Here is a 22684-nt window from a genome sequence, read left to right as displayed (position 1 = left end):
TGGCTTAACTCTCTCTGCCTTAGTCCTCACTTTCTCTCTCCATCTCTCTCTCTCTCTCTCACTCTGTTTCTATTTCTTTGCCCCCTTTTGTTTTCTGTCTTTCTCCACCTCCCTTTTTGTTTCACTCTCTCTTTAAAGTCACACTTCTGCACACGCAAATGCGCACACACACACACACACACACACACACACACACACACACACACTCACGAATGCTCACACACGCATGCTCACACACCTTGGCCTCACCCACATGACAGCAAAACAAATGGAGTGACATTGACATGATGTATGTACATGCTAAAAGCCAAAGTGGCTCTCCCTGAAGAGATACATTTGTTAAGATAAGAAATGACAGATTGGCACAAGACATCACCTTCATATTTACAATACACAGAATTATCTCAAGGCCTCCAACATTCATGCATGCTGGGGGTGTGAATTTCATCATTTGGCATTTCATTGGGAAGAGCAAGTTGTGTGTGTGTGTGTGTGTGTGTGCGTGCATGCGTGTGTGTGTATTTGTGCGGCGCTTATGTTTCATAGCATATTTGATTGACCACTTCCTCCTTGCAATAAGGAATCGTTAATGCGCTGTCACGCTGTGGCATGAATTACAGTGTGTTCGGAGCGGAAAATATCATACATACATCAAATAGTTGAAAATGTGCAATATTTTTTTCTTTCTCGTGTCCTCTGAACAGCTGCCACCTGTGCCCGAGGAGAGGACGCTAATAACACGCCCAGTCGCTTTGCTAGATAGATCACCGTGACACCAGATAGATAATTATGCTGTTAAATGGATAGCTTCTTAAAAAGCTTCAGAATGCTGCTAAAAGCATGAATGTTTTATGGGTGACTTGGGAAATGGGGTGTTGGGTGGGGGAATCGGAGAGCTGGATTTGCATCACCCTGGCTGCATTTAAATGTGTGTTTGGGGACCAGACAAGAGTGGACGGCTGCTTGGTCACCCAGTCACAGCACTGCAGTAGAAAAGCTCCTCATGGCCAATGCAGGGCTCCTGCCAGTGTTTCACAATTACTGAATGTGCTTGTGCTGGCCAAACAGATGCTCAACGGCATCTCCAGATAGTGTTTACGTATGTGTATGCGCACGTGCATGTGTGTGTGTGTATGTGCATGTGCCCGCGTGTGTGCAGAGTGCGCATATGTGTGCATGAGCATGCACGTACTATTTGTGTATATATGTGTTTGCCTGCATGCGTGCACACCATATTTATGTCTGTGTGTGAGTATATTTTGTTCCAAACAGATGTTTCTTCAAATGTGTCTATACTAGCTGATTCAGATCAACACCAGCCGGTGCAGTGAGTCTGGCCAAGGTGGATAATATTCAAGGCACACTCTGGCCAATATCAACCTGGGAGACACACAAACACACAAATGAATAGACTTGTAGAGCAAGATGCAGGGGGAGCATATGCAGGCGAACGGGAATTTACATTGAAATTTACATTTTAAGAATTTAGCTGACGCACTTTATCAGGAGTGACTTCAAATAAGTGCAAATAGAAGATTAAGTCAACATGAATCATCACGATTGCAAAAAGCCTAGTCATAAAAAAGTGCATGCAGTAATTGTAAAATGGAAGGCAGAAAACTGAAGAGCATAATCAAATGCAAGCGCGTGAGGAGGTGGTGGAATTGGTTGTGAGTTGGAACATGAATAGATGGACTCCCTTTCACTCAAAGGGAAATTGTTTATGCACTGTTTACTAATATAGCCACAGTAAAAAAAAAAAAATTGCTTTTAATATGTGCTTGCCGAACAAATGCAGCACAGTTACTATATCCCCAAGAGAAATTGATTTTCTCCCATTTTAGCCATCAGATTGTTTGAGTAAATGAATTGATCACCTGAAAGAGAGACATTACACTGTTGTTTTAAAATGTGCTAATTTCTTTTTACTGAATCATTTTCAAGAGGGTGTTATTAGCAGTGTGATAATGCTGATAGTGCATGACAGAGCACTTCAAGTTAAATTCCTTTTCCTCCTTCTGTAGCCTCGGGCTATATGTATAAGTGTATAATCCATAAATGTATTTTAGTTTGTAGGAGGCACAAGTTATTCACTGAGTGGATATACCTCCATCGTTCTTGAGCTCCCACTCCCTCCCTCCCTCTCCCCCTCCCTCAAGAAACTGACGTTGCGTTCATGTTCCATTCATTTATAATTTTTCTGTCTGTGATGGAATATGGGGAATGACTGCAGTCTTTACTGAGATGGGAAGATGCCTCTACCGTTTGAGAGCGAGCACAAATGAGTGTAGTCTGTGAGGCGTGTTGAGGGATGATCACCTCGGGGAAGGAAGTGCAAGAAGTGCCGATCTCTTCATAACTGCAGAGCACAGCGCCTGGTATGCGGTATGGGGCCGATGATTGGGCGATGTGGTTCCCTTTCTTGTCTTTTTGGGTCAGCACCAGAGATGGGTCAGCACCGAGAGGCAGCCAAGGAAACAGGGAGGCAAAATTAATGAATGTGAGTAATATCTTTCCCTACCTCCTTCCTCCTCCACAGTCAAATCCTTTCCAATATGTTTGCATCCTAGGGCCTGTTTCATGTGATGTGGGTGAAGGAGCACTATTTCTTTCTTTCTTTTTTTTCCCCTTTACAATATGGAAGAAATGGGATGCAACAGTATGGAGGCACAGCATCAAAACATGCCTTTTTTTTTGCTCAGTGCATGTGGCGTTTTTAGTCAGTAATTTTACTTTCACTTAGACATTTTTTTGCTTTAGTATTTTCCTGTAATTTGCTACATTTTAAATCACATCCATTACAGAGTACACATTTTTTTCATCCTTTGGGAACTATCAGAAACAAGATCAATGTAAATTGGCCAATTGTGTCGCAATTCACAGTGAATGATCAGACAGAAGTGGAGAAAAAGAGAAGAATAATAACCTTGCTGTACTTTGTACACTTCATTTTGTTATCTTAGTTTTTTTTTTTTCCAATTAAAAGAATCGTGTTTGAACTCTGTCCTGTCATTGTTTTGGAATTGAACCAATGTTCTCTTCTTGAAAAAAAAAAAAAAAAAGTCGCTCAGTGCTGTTTAATCTGAGAACAATTTAAATGAGCTGCTTTTTACTTTCAGTGTTGGGAGATTTTTCACCAGTAGTTTTGCTTCTTCTCAAGCAAAATTTCACAAGGGTACCTGAATAGGATTTTTAGTGCTCTTTCCGACCCCGATCAAACCCATGTAACACCGAGCGAACCAACTAGAGGCCAAACATCAGTTTATCACACCTTCTCTGGTGTTTGAGCTTGGCTTGGAATAACTACACCCCTCTTGTCCCCAAAGCCCAGGGCAATACTTTGTGAATGTTACCTTTTTTCCCTTCCTGTGGCACGATCCTGGGTGGGAAGGTCTTATATAGGAGCTATTTACAGCCGGACTATCTTAGCTGAGCACATTCCCCCTGGTATCTCAGACTGGGGTCAGGGATAGAAAAAGTGAGGGGCCCAAGGGGAGATATGTGAGATGCTTCAAAAGTATATCTGCAGCTGAATGCTATATTAGCAGAATGAATGCAGAGTGATGCAGAATCATTACTAATGTTTGGCCAGAGGCAGAGAGAGGGAGAGAGAGAGAGAGAGAGAGGGAGAGAGAGAGAGAGAGAGAGAGAGAGAGATAGAGAGAGAGAGAATCTATGGATTAATGCACTAATGTCTGTTGCATAGCCATGAGAGGCAACTCTGCGTGGGATGGTTTCTCACTGACGATGGTTGCGATTGCGTGGATGTAACATGGGCTATAATCGTTGCTGAAATAAACAGCAACGTGCATGGTCGTGCTGCAATCATCTGTTAATACTTTAATGAAGACATGATGGCTTCAGAGATCAGATGTACCAGTTGATGATTATAACCTCTCCATCTAAGATTGCTGCGCTGGCTAATTTTACTCATACAGAACAAGAGCCGAGTAGCATTACACTCCAGCAAGCTGGGGTGAAACATTTCTATTATGAAGCCTATTATATGCTGTAGTGTACACTATGCAATTTCAAAGCTTTGTTGGGGGAAAGCATTTACTGGGGTGCAGCCATGAGGGAACTGGATCATTAGTGAATGCCAGATAGTTAGAATTAAAGTTATACGTGAAATTTGTTTTGCCAACAATTGACAATGGGGATCATTCTGCTCATAGCTTTTGTTTACTTGTTAAGTCTCTCTCTGTTCTCTCCTCATTTCTCAACACCTCTCGCCATCATCATCCACGGGCTCTAGCCACCCGCGGTGAATGTGAATTAACAGACGGCATGCCGCTCGCAACACCTTGGTTGCCACTGAAACAGATTCATCACACAGACCTAGATACTGCCTTCTCTCACCAAAACACACACACACTTTCACCCTAGAATAGCGCCTCACATATCATGCATCCACGGTGTAGCACTCGCCACACTTACACACGGTACTTTGTGAGCAACAGAACAATAACGTTAGCGACAGAATTTTTCATTTTGGCCTCTCTTAGGATTCTGCAATGCTTTTGGGGTGTCTTCTCCCATTCCTCCCATAATTTTCTCATCCATTCAGAGCCTTTTCATCCTCCTCTTTCTCATGTGCCATTGTACTTTGCATGCATCTCTTGTTACACAATGTCCTCAATTGCCAAATTTATATATGAGTGGGAGTTGCTGTGAAAATCAATGTCTATCGGAAGAGGTCAGAAGGAAGAGTGGGCCCACAGGTCAGAGACGCATTGTGGGATATTGACTGGCCCGTACTGTTGCAGTCGGCACATTGAGAAACCACATCTACACATGTATTATTGACAGGGGCAGCAGTAGCACAACCCCGCACCTTAGCAAAGTAGATAACTCAAAGAGAAAAAATGGCTTTCACATGTACATGAAAACAGGTAAGAACAATCATATAGGAAAATGAGAAAAATTACACAACAGGGACACAGTGTAACACAGCAGCACGGTAATCTGTAAGGCTACTGAGGAAGCTTATCCACCTAAAAAGGCTTTTTTTATGCATATTCAGGACCTGTATCTGTGACCAGATGGGGCTGAAACACAGGTTGAGGGGGTGTTCAGGGTCGTGTGCAATAGTGAGCCTATATATAGTAAAGCTACCGATCTGCTAGCATTCTTCCCTTCTGGAAATGGAGACTATTCAGGCTTGTTAGGCTTCTAAGAGCTGCCTAGAAGCCTGTCATTTCACATTAAAGTAGCCTAGCATTCCCGCTTTCATGGATTTAGGCTTCTCTGGACAGCAAATGATATATTTATGTATAGATTTGAGATGGGAGGCAGACAAGGTTGTCTACTCATCCCACATTAGCCTCTGTGCGTGTGAAAGTGCATGTATGTGTGCGTACATGTGTGCGTGTACCTGCTGCTGGTACACTGTATTTCCATTATAAGGCATATGCCACCCTGTGTTATGGTGAGCAGAGCTGTTAGCTGTTACTGTGAGTGTCACCTCTGTAGAGGGGAAGGGAAGGGGATATTTCCTGTTTAGACGCCACCAATTTCCTCTTCATGCATAGGACACACACACAGAAACACACGCAGACACACACACAATTGATAGATTTATTATAGCGTGTCAGGAAAGTGCAGGCTTCACATTTCAGCAAAATGGACCCATTTGGCGGGCGAACAACTGCACCCCCTTCCACCTAACTCTTCTCATCCCCTCATCCCCTCACCCCATCCCTCCAGCCAGCATGCCAGCCCACTCAGCCGAATCCGGAACGGCACCAAATACATGTTTCTGTCACAAGCTTCGTGTCAGCTTTTTTACATGAGCAGAAGAAATGGGGGAAGAACGGGTCATTCTGACAGTAGGAATCACTCTGTGTGGATCTTAAATGTTTTACCGCCTTAATGGGCCTCCAGAAATAGACGCAGTGCTAATGTTCTCTGACTCTAGGAATAGAGAGGAATGTGTCTGCGTGTGTCCGTGTGTATTTGTGTGCTGGCGCAGTTTGTGTACGTGTGCATTTCCACTTGTGTTTGTGTGCACTTGTGTGTGCGATTCAAATGGGCTTAAGTGAGGGATTCACACATGCAAATGAAGCCACTTAAATCTGGGTCCTTTTCCCCCCTCTATCTCAAAGGACACCCTATTCTCTATTTAGCGCACTACTTTGACATCAGCCCTATGGGGGCAAGGCCCTATGGGGCTCTGGTCTTAAGTGCTGCACCATAGACTATAAAGAATCATCCAGATTTGCCTTATATAATCTACCATCCTTGGAGATATCCACAACAAATCTTCAACAAGCTCCTTGTCTGATACAGACACTCGACATACCCATCGCCCAGCTTGAGCATTAAGCATTACCTTTTGAAGAAGTGTTCGATATCGTGGGATTCCTGGCATTCGGTGCTTCCAGACAGCATTTGCTGCCTTAGAACAGTTAACCATCTCCCAGCATGGTTCCTCTTCCCCAGACAGACTCTGACTTAGAATATTGATCTCTCTGCTAGCTGTATCCTTACCCTTCAGACAATCCATACTAAATGTATTAGCTGTGGAGAGAGCTACAATGTCCTCTGCGGCTAATCATATTTAGTCACAGAGAGAGGTATCTTTAAAGAAGCAGCCTATTTTCAGGGCCAAAGTGAATGGTCGAAACTAGAGGATGCTGCTACTGTGTGCAACATCAAAAGGAGAGTGAGGTGAGCTTCAGAGACGAGCATATTAGAGGGGCCTTTAGGTTCTCCTCGAATCATCACAGTGCAAAGTGCATGTGTACAGAGGTAAATGTGCATGTGCTTGCACAGGAGCAAATCTGACACACCCAGCAAGATCTGTCATTTTTTTCTCTCATCTCTCTCACCACTCACATACACACACAAATGTATCACACACACAATGCTCTGCATTTCGGCAGGCATCATGCCGGAGAACAGCACTGATTGTTGAGTGGGGCAATCAAAGGCTTTGATGCTAATCAGAGCTCTCTGTCCTGCCAGTTTGGAATGTGATGGAGGGAATATACAATAGAGGAAAGGCTTTTAGAGCAGCCTGATTCCTGACTGATGTGAATGCTCTCTACCTCATTCACAGAGGAGCAAGGGAGAGAAATCAGCCTCGAGCTGGGGGATAGTGCTACACCCGGGCTTGCATGAGCTCCTGATGCAGTGCCACATGTAATGAGCTTTGGATTTGGGTCCCTATCATGCATTGAGTTTTTAAATGCTTTGTGAATCATTCATTACATTCGTTGGGGTTGATTTCCACACTGCTACTTCTGTAGACATGATAGTGCTACTTTGTTTGGCGGGATCTGCCGCAAACTGCTCTGATAACACCTGTGCTGCTTGATGCAGCAAGCGTATTCCTGGCAGTCAGCTCAGCTCTCGGTAGGGGGCTGCTGGTGATGTGTGTTTTTCTAGCTGTTGATTTCTCTGGATGTGTTCTGAGCGCTTCTGTGTTCATCTCCGGCTGTCTTAGCTCTTGCCAGATCCTTTCTGGACATATGTGCTTTTGCTTTTTTGAGTGTGTCTGTGTGCGTGTGTGTGTGTGTGTGTGTGTGTGTGTGTGTGTGTGTGTGGATGTATGTGAGAGAGAGCAAGAAAAAGAGAAAAAAGGAGAGAGAGAGGCAGAGACAGATTTTTGACAATCTGTCCCCATTGTGTTTTTTTGTGTGTTTGCGTGTTTGTGTTTGTGTGTGTGTGTGTGTGTGTGTGTGTGCATGTGCGTGTGTGTATATGCTCTGTGCTTGTTGCTTGTCAGGTTGTTCTTTGGCCCCCTGACAGACAGTTCCATTAAATCATGCAGCAGTGGTAACCCGCGGTGACAGGACGCCATCGCCTCCCTGGGATTCCTCCATCAGGGCCTCTCATGCGCTTAACGAGGAAGTAAACATGCTAAATTGTCTGTTGGAGATGGAGTGCAGCGAAGAGGCTGTCTTAGTGCTCAGTGTCATGTGCGGATGTCCACACAAGTTAGTTTACCATACATAATATAAGCGTTGCACCATAGCGTGCACACACAGAGCTAAGAGCTCTCTGTGGTCCCTAGATAGAAAACACACAGTAACACTTTATGACAACGCACAGCATAAACAGTGAATGTTACATAATGCTGCTGTGACCCAGGCTATGCATATATTACATTTGTGGGCAAAAATGGGCAGAGGTCATTGTGGTTGAGGTCACTGAGATTGGCCACCCGTGGAACAAGCTTCTTTGCAAACTACCTTGAGCCATCTGAAGTGGTAGCTATGTGGGAGTCCATCATTTATAATTACCCATTAAAATACCTCACAGCCACACCGCTGTGTCTGTGGCTCTTGCGTAGCCTGCAGAGGGTGCTGCCATTTCTTACATGCACCTCTCCAAAAATGAAGTTGTGCGAAAGGTGAGGTAAGAATTCTGTTTTATCTCCTATACCGCTTTGTGATTGATTTCCACTGATTACCGAGACAGCATGGAGCCGGGCAAAGAGAGACGAGTCGAGGAGGTTTGCAAATATGTTCTGAATTATGCAAACTGAAACATGTCACTTAATTCATGGTGAGAAATATCCCAAAATATTGATTTAGACGCCACCAATTGTCCAAGAGTGGGCTGTTTGTTTCAGATATTGTATTGCTTCCAGTTTTATCTGTACTTCATTTGTGCAAAATTAATACTAAAAACAAAAAAACAAAACAAAGCAAAAAAAAAAAAAAAAACACTGCAGTTGAGTGTTTCAGTTCATCAGACAGTTCATCGCAGAGCTATAAATGTTCAGGTCAGCTTCGCGCACTATGACACAGCTACTTCTACAAACAAGTAAAAATTGGCCTTTATGCCTTTTCTACCCCGCACTAGTCCTGCAGTGGACACTTAGGTCTGCTCCTTGTCAAATGTGATATTATAAAACACCAAAAGCAAATTGTAACACTTGCGATATCTGGCTGGAATGCTTGCCAGACCACGGCTATACTTACTGGACTATTTTTGTGCCGTCTAATGGCTGCAAACTGAAAAATTACCCCATCAGTTCTTCTCAAGGGTGGAGTAGCAGTGACTCTAGTCCACCAGGACTCGCTCAGTAAATGATTGCGACATTTGAAGATGCTGTTTATCATATTGAGAACTTCCCTGTAGATCGAGCTGGTGTCCACCCGGGAGTGCTGTTTGAGTGGCCAGAGCTGTAAGGTGAGAAAACACTGAGTGGACTCTGAAGAAGTGTTGAGTGCAGGGGATGATGGCTCCGCTTGTTCCTTTTAGGGTTATTTTAAGCTGCAGGCCTGCAGGGTGTATGTGTGCAGAGTGTGTGTGTGTGTGTGTGTGGGAGAGAGAGAGAGAGAGTGAGAGAGAGAGAGAGAGAGAGAGAGAGAGAGAGTGTGTGTGTGTGTGTGTGTGTGTGTGTGTGTGTGCGCCGGGGCTGTGTTTTAATTAGAGAGACAGGAGTGTGTCCTTGGGCTGCAGCAGAGGGTCAGGAGAACCTGGGAGAGCAGTGACTGGGACACGTCTGGCAAGCCTGCTAAACACCCATTGCCCAGACGTGTAGATGCGCTCATGCACACATACACATAAGCGCACACACAAACACACACACACACACACACACACACACACACATACACCCTTGTCTTGGCGCCATTCCTGTTGGCGAATAGTGCCATGGTAACCGAGCAGCCTGCATCTCCATGTGTTCCATGGCCTTCTCTGGTCTGAAAGCAAAATTACCACTGGCACTACTCTGGGGAGGGAGGGAGAGGCGGGGGATAGGAGGGCAGATTGAGAAGCAAGGCAGGAGGTGGAGTGGAAGGAGCAAGGGGAGGTTGAGAGGGAGGTGAGGGAAATTGAAAGAAAAAAAGGTTGAGAGGGGAGAGGGAGGAAGCATCTGACATTTATGTTCTTGTCCGACAGAAAATGCCACTTCAGGCTGGCGTCTCTCTTTCATTCTCTATTGCCGCATTCTTTCCACCGATCTCTTGCCTCGGTCTGCCTCTGACCTCAGGATTGCCTCTCCGTACCTGTTTCCATACATCCAGCGCCTATATGCATCCGTCCATGGTTCAGTTCTTTTCTGATTTCCCCTCATCAGCCTGCTCTGTTTTCACATGTCTAACTATATGGCCTCTGGCTTTCATCCAGCCATCTCTCCGTCTACCTCTCTCTCTCTCCTCCCCCCTGTAGTCATTTCCATATCACAGGCCTCACCTACGCTGTGTCGCGCCAATCTTTCATCAGCTTTTCCCTTTGATTCTTTCCCTCTGAATCTGCTTTAACCTCTCCTCTCTCCTCCCATACCTGTATTTGCATCTCTCGCCGCCTTTCTCTCTCTCTCTCTCTCTCCAGCTAATCCACTCCTCCCCACCCTCCACCAGCCCCCCCACCGCCCCCACCCTACCACCTCCAGTGAGCGTAGTGTGGGTCCCAGCCGATGATGGGACTCATAAAGCCTCCCAGATGAGGCGATAGCTAATGGCTGTTGAATAATGCATGGCAGGCAGGATTTAGAGAGCCCAGTCTATTAGCCTGACCAAATACTCTGGGCTTTTATTAAAGACCAACACTTACAATTACAAACTACATTAAGGCCGGGGTCCTGTCTCCATTCCCCCTCTCTCTCCATCCGTCGCTGTCTCCACGGTCATAGCTGAGGCAGAATATTATCTTTTCCTTTTTAAGATTTTATGGCCGCGGAGCAACCGACCCTTTTAGCAGGGGTCACTGATAGTCTTTTCTGGTTGTTGTGTCTTTTTTTACGTTATCGTGTCAGAGGTTAGTGGCCCTTTTAGTCATGGTGGTAGACAGGAACAGAGCTGGGTGAGGTGGAGGGCAGTGGTGTCGCATTCTCACTGTTGGTGCTCAATATGAAAGCTTTTATGATGTGAGAGTCAATGCATATATATGTGGGTTTTTTATGCGAGTGTCCCCCAACTGTGGATTGTTGGTATTTGGGAGTGTAGTCTCTCTGTGTGTCAGCAATTGTGTATGCTAGTGTTTGCGGCTGTGTTGGGTTAAGGTTACTGCTGCTGTGTGTGTGTGTGTCCAAAAGAGAGAGATAGAGAGAGAGAGTATATGGGCGGTATATGTGTGTGTGTGTGTGTGTGTGTGAGTGTGCGTGCATGTGTGTAGACTTGTTTTGCTCCCCGTGCTCCAGAGCTGGAGAATTGTCATCATCCACGAGATGGATTTTCATTCCCTCTGTGTTTGCTGTCGCTGCCAAAGATAAGGCTTGCTCACACATCATTCCACATGATTATACGTGCATAGTTAATGGCTGCTAATAGCTATAAGTGTCTGAAAGTGTGTGTCCTGTAAGTGGCTTTGCGACTAGTCATGAAATGTTGTTAGCTAATAGCTATCTAACTGTCCTCCTGCACAGCTAAATTTAAGTGCACACTTAGCTGTCTTTCTGTAATAGTGTATTGACCTATCTTCTGATGCTGATATTGCCATGCAAGGTTTCATCCCGCATTTGCATACTCCACGGTGAAGCGTCTGCATATTCCTGACACGTTTGCCGAGTTAGGTGTTTGTGCGTCGCGCCGTGCGTTGAGGTGTTTTCGGTGACTGGACAAAGCTGCAGGATCAGTGGCGAGAGGGATGCTGCCATGCTGTCAGCCTCAGGTTTCTGTTTTTATATGAGGACGGATCTTCAATCATGTGATTCAAGAGACCTGGGGCTGTTCGGAGCCTGTCAGAGAGACAGTAGACACCATAAGGGATGATTGATGTCAGTCAGTTCAACAGTGAAAGTGTCAACCCTAAACCGTTCATCCATCCCTTTATCCTCAACCCCGGCTGTGCCGCTCGTCTGCCGTGTGTCTAGAAAGCTGCTTGATTATACGTCTGATCCACTGATGGCCAGATGAAAAGCTGCCGCTTAATTTGTGGCTGAGAACGTCAACCTCATGAGCTACCATTTCCTTGTTTATTTGTCTGTCTACCTCTCTCTCTCTCTCTCGTTCTCTCTCCCTCTCTCCCTCTCTCTTTCTCTCTGATGTTTATTCAGTCTGATCTCTTGGTGACCCTGCGGCCAGCCAGCGTTCCTCAATAGAGTGCGCTCCATATATAGTATTCCCGAAATGTCACCGCTTTTTAGAATACGGCCATTCTTACCTCTGTGTATGGGAGCACATGAGACATTTATTTTAATTAAAATTTGCTCGAGCAAACATTCTTATATTTATATTTGGGATGTGCCTGTCCTTGCTATTCTTCCGCGAGGGCAAAGTATTCTAGGTTTTGATCTCTATGTATGTGTGCGCGTATGTATATGAGTGTGTGCATATTCTGCCTCAATGAGTGAGTGTAAGAGGGTCACTAAATGTCCCCTCCTCCTCTTCACTCATCAAAGAAGCTCCTTGAGTTATGATAAATGAAAGCCTGGCTGCAGGGAAATCATGTTCTACCAAAAAAGAATATCAACTATTGTGTGTGCGTTTGTTTGTGTGACGGAGTGAGAGAGAGGGGGAGACACGGAGAACGAGCGAGAGAGGGATTTTGAGAATGCTGAGTAGCCATGCATCACAATGTTATCTTTATCTGTGAGCACATACTGTGGGTGTCAGGTGGGTCGGGGAGAAATTTTCTGATTGCATCTCTATTGTTTTTGCATTGCATTTATATGGACATAAATAAATGTTTCACAAATGCATGCATGTGTGTGAAAATGTACGTCTAATGCTCACAGTGGGCAGGTGCTGAGACAGAAGAGCACTGCGGTGTCTTATCTTAGTTAATGGTATTCCCTTGTCTCTGTGGAGGCACACAGGGAGCAGAGGGCAACCGCAGTTTGATGTGGGGCATCTGTTCCCACATTTGTTAAGGTTCTTCCAGTGTGTGTGTAATGTGTGTGTGTAATTTCGTGAAAGCGCACGCGAGAGAGAGAGAGACAGAGACCGAAAGAGAGAGCCGGAGCATGTGAATGTGTATGCGTGTGTGTGTTTGGTGATTGGTATGAAAGGTGCGGTCGGTGGAGTGGAACGGCAAGATGTTGTTGCGATCGAGGGCAAGTGCCGACGTGTCATTGGTCTGTGTTAATGTTGACCCGGGGCTGTGGCTGCATTCACCTCATTGACCGCGAGACGGCTGCCTGTCCAGTCCGCAGGTGGTGCTGAAGACTCATCTCATGCTCGCTCACTCGCTCCCTCGCTCCCTCGTTCCTTCTATCTCTTTTCTCTCACTCTTTGTATCTCTATCTCTCTCCATCATCCATTTTATGTCTTGCTCTGAATACCAATCAGCCCCTCCTCCTTCCCTCTATTCCTCCTATCTGTTCTCATATTCGCAGTCTTGTCCTCTTGTGCAGAGTGCATACTGCACGCCCTCTCTGAATTCTTGGCTTCCATACTGTAATCTCAACAGGGACATTACACGCGTAATCTAGCCTATAATAAGACTCTCTGGTCCCAGATGCCTGGTTAAGATAGGAAGGGAGATGTGTTAATTAGACTCATTTACAGCGCTAGCTAGTAGAGACCGAGACCTCTTCACAGACGACCTGGTTCTCCTTGAGAAGGGCCATACCGTCGCTGGTGAAAGTTTCACCTGGCAAACCGCTGGGGGACCAGAGGTGAGATGAGGTGCCATGGGTAGACTTCTCTAAGTCAAAAGCTGTGCTGGGAGATGTAATGGGAATAGGAATTATTGACTGGAGCAGTGTGGTATGGAAACAGTGTCTCTGGTGTGCCATCATCGAGACGGAAAGCTTATAGTACCCTGATTTATGACTGCTGTGGAGAATTGAGTGCTTCATAAAGATTTGCCGCTGGCTGAGATGGAGTAATCAGTGAAGTGATCTGACTTTGGTGGATTACAATTCCACCAAGTTGTAAAGTCAGTTACAATGCTTTGACTTTGTCTGTCCGACAATGTGTGCTGAAAGAGTTAGAGAGAGTGTAACTCTGGCCCTCTGTCAAGGTCATATGGATTAGAAATGATTGGGTTTCCAATACTCTACTGGGGAGTTCTGCATGATGAATCATCACTCCATTCCAAATCGACACCAATTAAGAAGGGTTTGTTTATTCCGCTGTGGGACACGCTTTGGATGTGTGCTTGGAACAAGCGTTTTCACCCCCTTTCTCTTTTATCCAGCAACACTGTGGCATTTGCAGGGATTAGTGTACGATGTGTGTGAGTGTGTGTGCTCGTAGCTGTGTGTGCTTGCTCATGCTCTGTGGGGTACATATTTGTTTCAGCCCTATGTATTCACATTTTGAGGGCACTTTGAGCACCATGCCTGTGTGGGCACGTTGGCATGTGCATGTCTGCAGTCATGTCACTCTGTGTTTGCTGTGTAGCCCTGCTCTGTTTGTGCCAGTGCTTCATGTCTGTAAGGCATGCTATATGAAAAGTGAGGCTGTGGAGCCCAGCGCTGGAGCCAGTGAATTCATTTGCATTCATTCCACTGCCTGTCTCTCCTCAGAGCCTGTTCTAATTACCAGCAGCTCAGGACTGCTACAACACTGCGCATACTCTCTGTCTCTCGCACACACTGCAAACTGGGCTGATGTTGGTACATTCCTGTAGCTTTGATACTTCTCTCTCCTTAGCCTGCCAGGGATCGCTTCATGTTGCTGTCAAGCCCCTGCATTTTCATATGTTTTGTGTGTTGGAGTTGGGGGGAAGTACAGTATTAGTATGTGTGTGCAAGACAAAAAGAGAGCCTTCCACAGTGCATGTATGCTTTTTGGGATTTTTTTTAGACGGCGAGGGAGATGTATCGCATTTGAGTGTATGTGAGAGAAATAGAGAAAAGGGCGAGAGAATCTATGAGCCCTTTAAAAGACGGCCATGCTTGCTAATCACCGCAGCAGCCAAACCGAGTCTCAGTCCCACCCTCTTCCTGCTGATGCAAATTCCCACCAAGGCTAATCACCCATGTAACCCCGCATCTCTACTGGGCATGCTCCAAAGCTCTGTCAAACACTCATATACTTACTTATGCCGGATGCACACACATGTGGAAGCATGAATACACACACACACACAGAGACACACACACACACACACACACCTGCATGCAAACACAGCTCGGTGGCAGGTGGCAGTGACAGGGCGCCCTGCAGCAGTGACAAGGTCAGGAAGGATCAGGACACTGCTGTGCTCTCTGGAGAGAGGAGCTGAGCTCAGCTAGCTACGATTCCACTACAGACTACATCGAGGTGAACCTGCAGTGGCCGTCTCCTGCTTTCACTGCAAAACAGCCAAAACTCATTAAGATCAAAAAGTTTGCTTGGGTGGTTTATGTCTGCTAAACATTGGCTGATTAATTACAAGTTTTAAACAGATCATTTAAATAGCGCAGGACTGAAGGAGGGTGCTCTTCCGAAAATGTAATTTGAGAGTGGGCCCCTGCAGTGAAGTGTTTGAGTGATGGTAAGCCTCTTGCTGTAGAGCTGAGGAGTTAGACTCAGGAGGTTTCACGCCCTCTCCAGGGAAATGCTACTTTGAGAATCACCTGCAGCCTAAACATGATTGCAAAGTTGCTGCAGAGTTGTTTTTGAAGATGGGGGTACAAACAAGCAATTACACAAATGTGCACACGCACACACACACACACTTATAGACACACATGCACACACAGACACACACACATTGAGTGAGTCCTCCGGTATGAAAAAGTCAGATGATTCATGGCTGCTAATTATCAAGCTCTGTATGAAAATCGACTGGGTTCCGCGTTAGAAGCAAAAACTCTCAGAGCACTTGGATTCTTCATTTGTATTTTCTAGCTTGCTTTAATTGGACAACATGATTGTGTCACTCCATTAAATGCAGATCCCATGGTTTATTCCTGTGTCTGCAGGGATGAATCAATGCCTTTTTTTTTTTTTTTTAAATTCTAATTGCTGCCTCAAAGCCAACCGTCATCAGTGTGATTATCAGTGTTTCTGCTGCCATCACTGTCATCTTCCTCATCATTGTTACCACTATTATTATCATTATCACCGTTAATAGCTTCATCACCATCTTCATCATGACCATCATCCCCACTAGCAACATTAATATCATCATCATCATCATCAGCATCATCAATATCATCCACACTATCATCGTCATGAGCAGTTCTAATCATCAGAGCCGCAGTCATTATTATCACCATCACCATCCTCGGCACCATCTTCATCAAATTCCCTCTCCACTTGTCAACAGCTAATTTAGCGCAGACGTCCTGTTGAAACATATCTTCTGTGGTGAGATAATGTTCATCTCCGACCAGGAATTCTGTTAAAGCAATGAGAATTATCTCACAGCGTCAGACGGTCAGCCAGGGCAGGATCCCATCTCATTACAGGGAAAAAAAAAATATTGAGTTCTAATTTCAGTTGTCTGACCTTTTTATGGGGTTAATTATTTATTTCATAGAAGCACAGCAGTGGAATAAACTTTGTGGCAATTTAATGCAAGTCAATTAAGAAGCAAGATAGATGAAAAGCTATCCTGGGGGAAATTATTAAGCTTTTATTTTTAGAGAGGGGTGGATAGTGTGGTTTAGCTGGGCTCGGTCCAACAATAGTGTTAAATGTTCTCCAGAACGATCGCTTTCCTCTGATAGACAGACAGGTTGGATATTGTTGAGGTCAGGCTTTATGGATTTTATATAGCTTTCCCGTAATAAGTGAAATTACCTCAGCACTAGAGCGCTGGCCACAATAATGAAGAGAGAGGCAGAGAGAGAGTGAGACAGGGCGAGAGAGTACACAAAGTGAATAGGAGTCTTGGTTAAATATTAGGATTTAATATTATTGTGCTTCATATTTTTATGGTAGGCTACACACCGCAAATCGTGATTTATAGCTATACGTTCTGTATTGTTGCAACTTCCCCACTTTATTGTCTAGGATTACGGATATTTCAAACTTTCTTTATTTTTTTCCACACTCTTTTTTTTTTTTTTTGTAATGATCCTTGCTGTTGCTTGTTACATTGCATTTTTCTCAGCCCAGTTAGAGATACAAATGCTGAACAGGTAGCACCGAACATCTGGCACTCACCACAAGCCTGGAAGTAGAACATTTTAATGAGCATGACGAGCGCTCATGGACAAGATTAGTTTGCACATGCGATTCATTTTTCATTTGAGCAGTTTTATACCTGCTTGTTAATATCCTGAAAGAGCATTGCTACATCATGACAGCCCGGATAACTCATTATTTGTGCAGCCATGACTGTGCGTGCATGTGTGTGTGTGTGTGTGTGTGTGTTTGTGTCATTTATACCATTTCCTTCCCCTGCATTAATTTGACTTCATTTTAAATTACTAAATTATCATAAATACTTAATGTCGCTGCTATTTTAGGTCCATCTCACCTACAGTAATGCATTTTTAATACCTGGCCCCGATAACTGTTACCTGTTACATTTCCCAGTAATCCCCCCCAGATCTCCTTCTGCTCACTATGAAATGCTTGCCTCATATCTCGCTTATGTAACCAAAAGCTGATGATTCCAGGAAAATATCTCATAAGCGACTTTCCAAAAGTGTCTCTTCTGGAGGCCTAAGTCCCAGAGGAACCCCAGGGCAGAGGATGTTCTACACTGTCACGACTGTCATCTAGAGCTGTAATGTCCCCCCACCCTGCCACCCCCCCCCACCCCCTCTCCTGGCCTCTATTAACTCCCCACAGAGTTGATTTGATGTTTCAGAACTCCTGGCTAGCCCGCCGAATATCGCGGGGCCCTTGCCCTACATTGCCAGCCCTATTTAGGTTACATCTACTATTTAACACAACATCACAGCTTGTGCGTTTGATGTGACTTTGTGTGTGTGCATGTGTGAAGGAGAGAGACAAAGAGGGAGCGAGAAGAGAGAGAGAGTCTTGGAGAGAGTGTGTTTCTCTGCCATTTGTTTGTGTGAGAAGAGAGGAATTGGGTGAGTTTGCGGATCTTTGGCAGTGGAGACCCAAAGCTGCCTTAGCTAAGCCTTCTAAAGCACCATCTGGCTGCTCGGGCCCCTGTGTCACCCTACTCACCAAGATTACATTCTCCCCTGGCCCTCTATCCGTGTATTTTCTCATCTCCTCCTGTCCACTTCTTACTCATTCCCCGTTCCCCCTCCCAGCAAACAAACACAACATATCAGGCCAAGTTGGGGTGACTTTACCCTGGCTGTAATAGTCCAGGTTTTTCTAAAAAGTCTGGCCTTTTTATTCAGCTACAAAATTTGTCCAGGTTTAGTGACCTTTCTTATCTTTTCTTTTCGCAGGATTAAAGTGCATTGCATCCACTGTCATAGGTCTTTGCTTGCATTCTACAATACTGGGTACCACATTTTATTTTATTGTAAAAAAATGCTGTCATTCCTTTTTTTTTTTTTTTTTTTTTTTTTAACTTTATCTACTTATGGCTTAACATACATAAGTTTATATATATATATGTATGATTGCTGCTGTAAAACTGACAAAACTGTTAACTGTAACTGTGTTGTTTAAAAAAAAATCTTAATCATGAACTGGAAGTCCTCTGAGATTTAAGACGCAGAAGTAATTTGATGATTTGTTAATTTGGTTTGGTGCAATTGCGAGTCAGCAGGGCTGAAAAACATTTCTTATTTACTGTGAGTTTTTCTACTTATTGTGGCAAACAGTTTGGATGCACAGCGTGTGATTTTTTCAGAAGAAAACAAAACAAAACAAAACATGTTTTTCCTCTAACAAACACTAAAAGCATCTACCTCCGGTATCTAAAAAACACAACAACACAGAGGCGAGGGATTTCTACGTGGACTCAAGAGACTCTCAGTTACTGATGAATCAGATAGACCACTAAAAAACCGAGCTACCACTTTAATGCTCCTGGTTCATTACATTGACAGACTATGCAGCAGTGCTCTAAAAATGTTCTGTCAGTTTTCCCTAAGCGTGTAATTTTGAATACTCAGAGGTGGTTTAGACAAAAATAAACTTCCATTTTCCACATCCATTAGTTTAGACTAAACAGCACCTCCAGGTGATGTCACAAATAAATTCGCTGTGATTCCACCAAGTCTCATCTAGAGTCTGCATCAGTACAGCCTGATTAGCAGCGGTCTCAATCTTCCAGTCTTCAGCATTGTGATATGAAGCAGGTTGTGTTATTTTATGGTACGACACAATACCATATGCTGTCCTGAGGGAATATCCGTTTGTAAGGTTCACACAGGATGTGGTGCATCATACACATCGGTGAATAACATGCAACAAATTCCCCGCTTCACAACATCCGCAGCATGCATGATGCAAATGAAGAGTTCCTTTGCAAAAACAGATATCTCAATTTGAATTTATTAAACCTTTTCAAACTTTTTTGAATTTTATTCAAATTTATTTTATATTTGTTTCTATTTTTTATGTTTATTTAGCCTGGTATGATGTTTATTATCCTAAGTCATGCTTTGTCTGTGTGTGTATATATGTGTGTGTGTACTCCAAGCAGTATCAGTGAAAAAGGTGTATTCATTTTAAGGATGGCTTTTATCTGTTTTTGCAAATGAACTCTTCAAATATATGATGTTCAGCAGTAATATGTTGAAGATGTTAGGTTTCATGTACAGGTATGAAGAAAAATGTGAGTGATAACACTGCATCATCACAGATGGCTCAGAGAATCAAAACCTGCTGCATATTTCAGTGAAACCATGAAATAAAAAATGTGATATGAATAATGATATGTGAATAATAGTAAAGAAGTGTTAATTGTATTCTGTGTCTGCATACAAGGGATAGAAAAACAGATATTTTATGTTGCTTAAGGAATATGACAAGAACAATTTGCAGCGAATGTATTGGATCAATAACCACGAATATATGTCAGAAAGAAACAAAGAAACAAAGAAACAAAGTAAGACGTGGTATTTGTTTAAAGCACACTCACAGTAATTTCAATTTTCACACAGTCGTTTTTGAAAATGTAATGCTAATGAAAACACACACACATACAAACTGTGCAGTGTCATTAAAGCATAACCATGACTGCTATTGTAACAATGCACAAAATGCCATTTCAGCTGGACTGATGATATTGTGGAAATATTGCTGAGGAAAATGTTCATAGACCTTCCTACAATAATTCTAAAATATATATCTTGTAAATGTGACTTTTCAGTAACTGAGAGTCATAAACCCTGATGTACTATGTGGTATGTCGATGACTAATGTAATAGCTACACTTGAACAGAGAATATTGTGCTCGTTGTTTGAGACGACACAGAGAGAGTAAGAGTATTGGCTTACTGCAAAAGCCAGCAATAATTTGGTACCTAGAGATGAAAGCATCGATATGATGTTCGATGTAACATTGCATTAAGTGCCAGTACATGTGCACAGTTTTAGTATCATGGGGATGTTGATGATATAATGTTCACTGACTGTTTGCAGTTCTCTACAATATTTATACAACATGCTCCCTCACTTTTAAACATGATTCAGAGATGAGCTGTTGTTCAAATGGGAGCCAAACTACACCGATTCCAGTAATGCGCAGCTTTTTATGCTGATGGTGGGAGCAGTTGAAAATTGAAACAAGAAATATCAGAATCATTAGCCTTATTCAGTTCCTTTTTTCTCTCAATTTTCATCTGGCGAGAGCCGTAAAATCTGATCTCCTGTGTTGTCTGTGTAATACTTACACTTGGACAGGGAAGACGGTGCTAGTCTCCCAGGTGGGCTACATTTCCAGATACTAAATTATTGCTGACATTTTGGCAGCAAGTGGAGTTGTGGGCCAATAGTCTCTGTCGAACAGATTCTGAACTTCTTACTCCCTTACAAGGAGTTCTAGGCTAATGTTGCATTAATTGTCAATGTAACTGGACAGATTTGGTCTTATGGGATCCAAGATTTGCAGTGTTCTCAGAACCATGCTGCAGCCATATGGCATCTTAACGTAGACCATCCCCTTAACACTGCTAACTCTCACAGGAGGGAGACAGCTCCTCGTCCCAGGGTGCTTGTCTTTCTTTGTCAAAGCACGCAGACATGTGCACACATGCACGTGCACACATGGAAATGCATGCAAAATGCAAATGCAAACCAAGTGCATCCGCCACCCCCACCAAACACAGAGCGAGCGAGCAAGAAAGGGAGAGAGAGAGAGAGTTAAATGGTAGAATGAGAAATGAGAACTCTAGCTTGGCCCTGCGGTTAGCAGTGTGAGGGAGTTACAGCTGGCTAGCTCATTCCATTGAGCTTCAGATCTCATAATAAACATCACATGGGTAGTTTGGGCTGGCAGGGACAGATTAAGCCAGAGCTGTTAGGTCTTTAAAGACTGCTCCACGTTCTGGCCAGCCAAGAACCTATTTATGGGAAGGCTGGAAGCGTATCAAAGCAGGTAGGAAGGAAGGGCACTAGGCAGCTGATTTATGTCCCTCAATCAGTATAATAACAATAAAGTGTCAACTACCACGCTGCTTTTATTTGTAATTTATGATGCTATGCACCTAATAAAGCTGTTTATTTCTCCCGCGTTCATCTCTCTTGCTCTCCTTCTCTGTCTCTGTGCAGAGCTGCCCAGCAGTCCAGGTGGCCAGTTCACCTTTCGCCCGCTGCCGCCGCCGCCCCCTCCACCCCACGCCTGCACCTGTGCCCGCCCGGCGCCCTACACTCAAGTGAGTCTGCAGAGGAAGACCATGCCGACGCGGTGCCAGGCCAGCCAGGGCAGCCAGGGGGCAGACACCGGAACGAGCACAGACCCGGCACAGCTTCACAACAGCTGGGTGCTCAACAGCAACATTCCCCTAGAGACCAGGTAGGAGAATGCAGCAGCACTGTCAAATTGCAGCCACTACACTGTGGAAAACTCCTTCGAAATGAGCCATTAAATGCTGCATTTAGTCTTAAAATCATAATTTTCTTAACCTCCTCAACTCTGCTGGTTCAGTTGGTCGGCTCATCATTATAAATGCATGCAGAGCTATGTTCAAAGCCACAGAGAGGCATTTTAAATTCTAGTGGAGATCCCAAGTTACTAAATATGTTGTGCTGAATTACAGGGAAATGTGTATAAAATGATGCAAATACATTTGGAAATTTTCATTTTGATGTAACAGTGCAGCCATAAAACAATAGCATCTTGATTTAAATATTTAGAGTATAAGATGATATAAGATAATAATAGCTTAAATGAAGCATTGCAACCAATAAATACATAATATGTAGGTTAGATTATCGAAGAAAATGTTGTTGTTGTTGTTGTTGTTTTTACTAATTTTGAAGCAAGGATATTAAAAGGAAAATTAGTTCAAGGAGTTAAATCAGACTGGGGCTTTACCTGAAAATCCTATACATCCATTTCAACAACAGCAAAACCTTGTGTGTAATTTCTTAACCAAAGAAAATCACAAATTATCATTTAAATGTGACCTCAGCAACAATCATCAGCCAGTTTTACTTTAATGCGAGCAACTGATTTGTCAGCGCAGGTGTTGCCCTTTCATTTCCATCAGGTGGATATGTCATTTTGAGGTGAAACTCTTCAAATAAAAAAAATATCTCAAAGTAACACAAACCACCGTTGCCTTTCAACATAATGTCACCTGATTAAAGAATATTCTTTAATCTTACAAATGGGGATCTCTTGAAAAAAGAAAATTCTTTAATCAAGGATCTGAGTTGGCAGACTTTTTTTTCCCCTTGCTTTAAGAAGAAGAAAAAGAAGAATGATTAAGAATGAATATGGGATTAAAGGACTTGTTAAGATGGACATGTTTTTGTTGCAGGGTAGAGAGGACTAAGTGGAACACCACACTGGACTCTTG

At 43.7% G+C, this 22684-nt stretch overlaps 1 protein-coding gene across 1 annotated transcript in view; it reads left to right on the top strand.

The window, feature by feature from the left end:
• Positions 1-22684, top strand: part of tenm1 (teneurin transmembrane protein 1) — a 147839-nt gene that overhangs the window by 27699 nt on the left and 97456 nt on the right. Inside the window, exon 4 of the mRNA XM_030062473.1 lies at positions 21432-21675. Coding sequence (XP_029918333.1) covers positions 21432-21675 — 244 coding nt within the window. The remainder of the gene's footprint in view (positions 1-21431; positions 21676-22684) is intronic.

This window comes from Myripristis murdjan, chromosome 10 (genome assembly GCF_902150065.1).
Source record: "Myripristis murdjan chromosome 10, fMyrMur1.1, whole genome shotgun sequence".
Lineage (NCBI taxonomy): Eukaryota > Metazoa > Chordata > Actinopteri > Holocentriformes > Holocentridae > Myripristis > Myripristis murdjan.
This window is presented reverse-complemented; position numbering and strand designations above follow the sequence as displayed.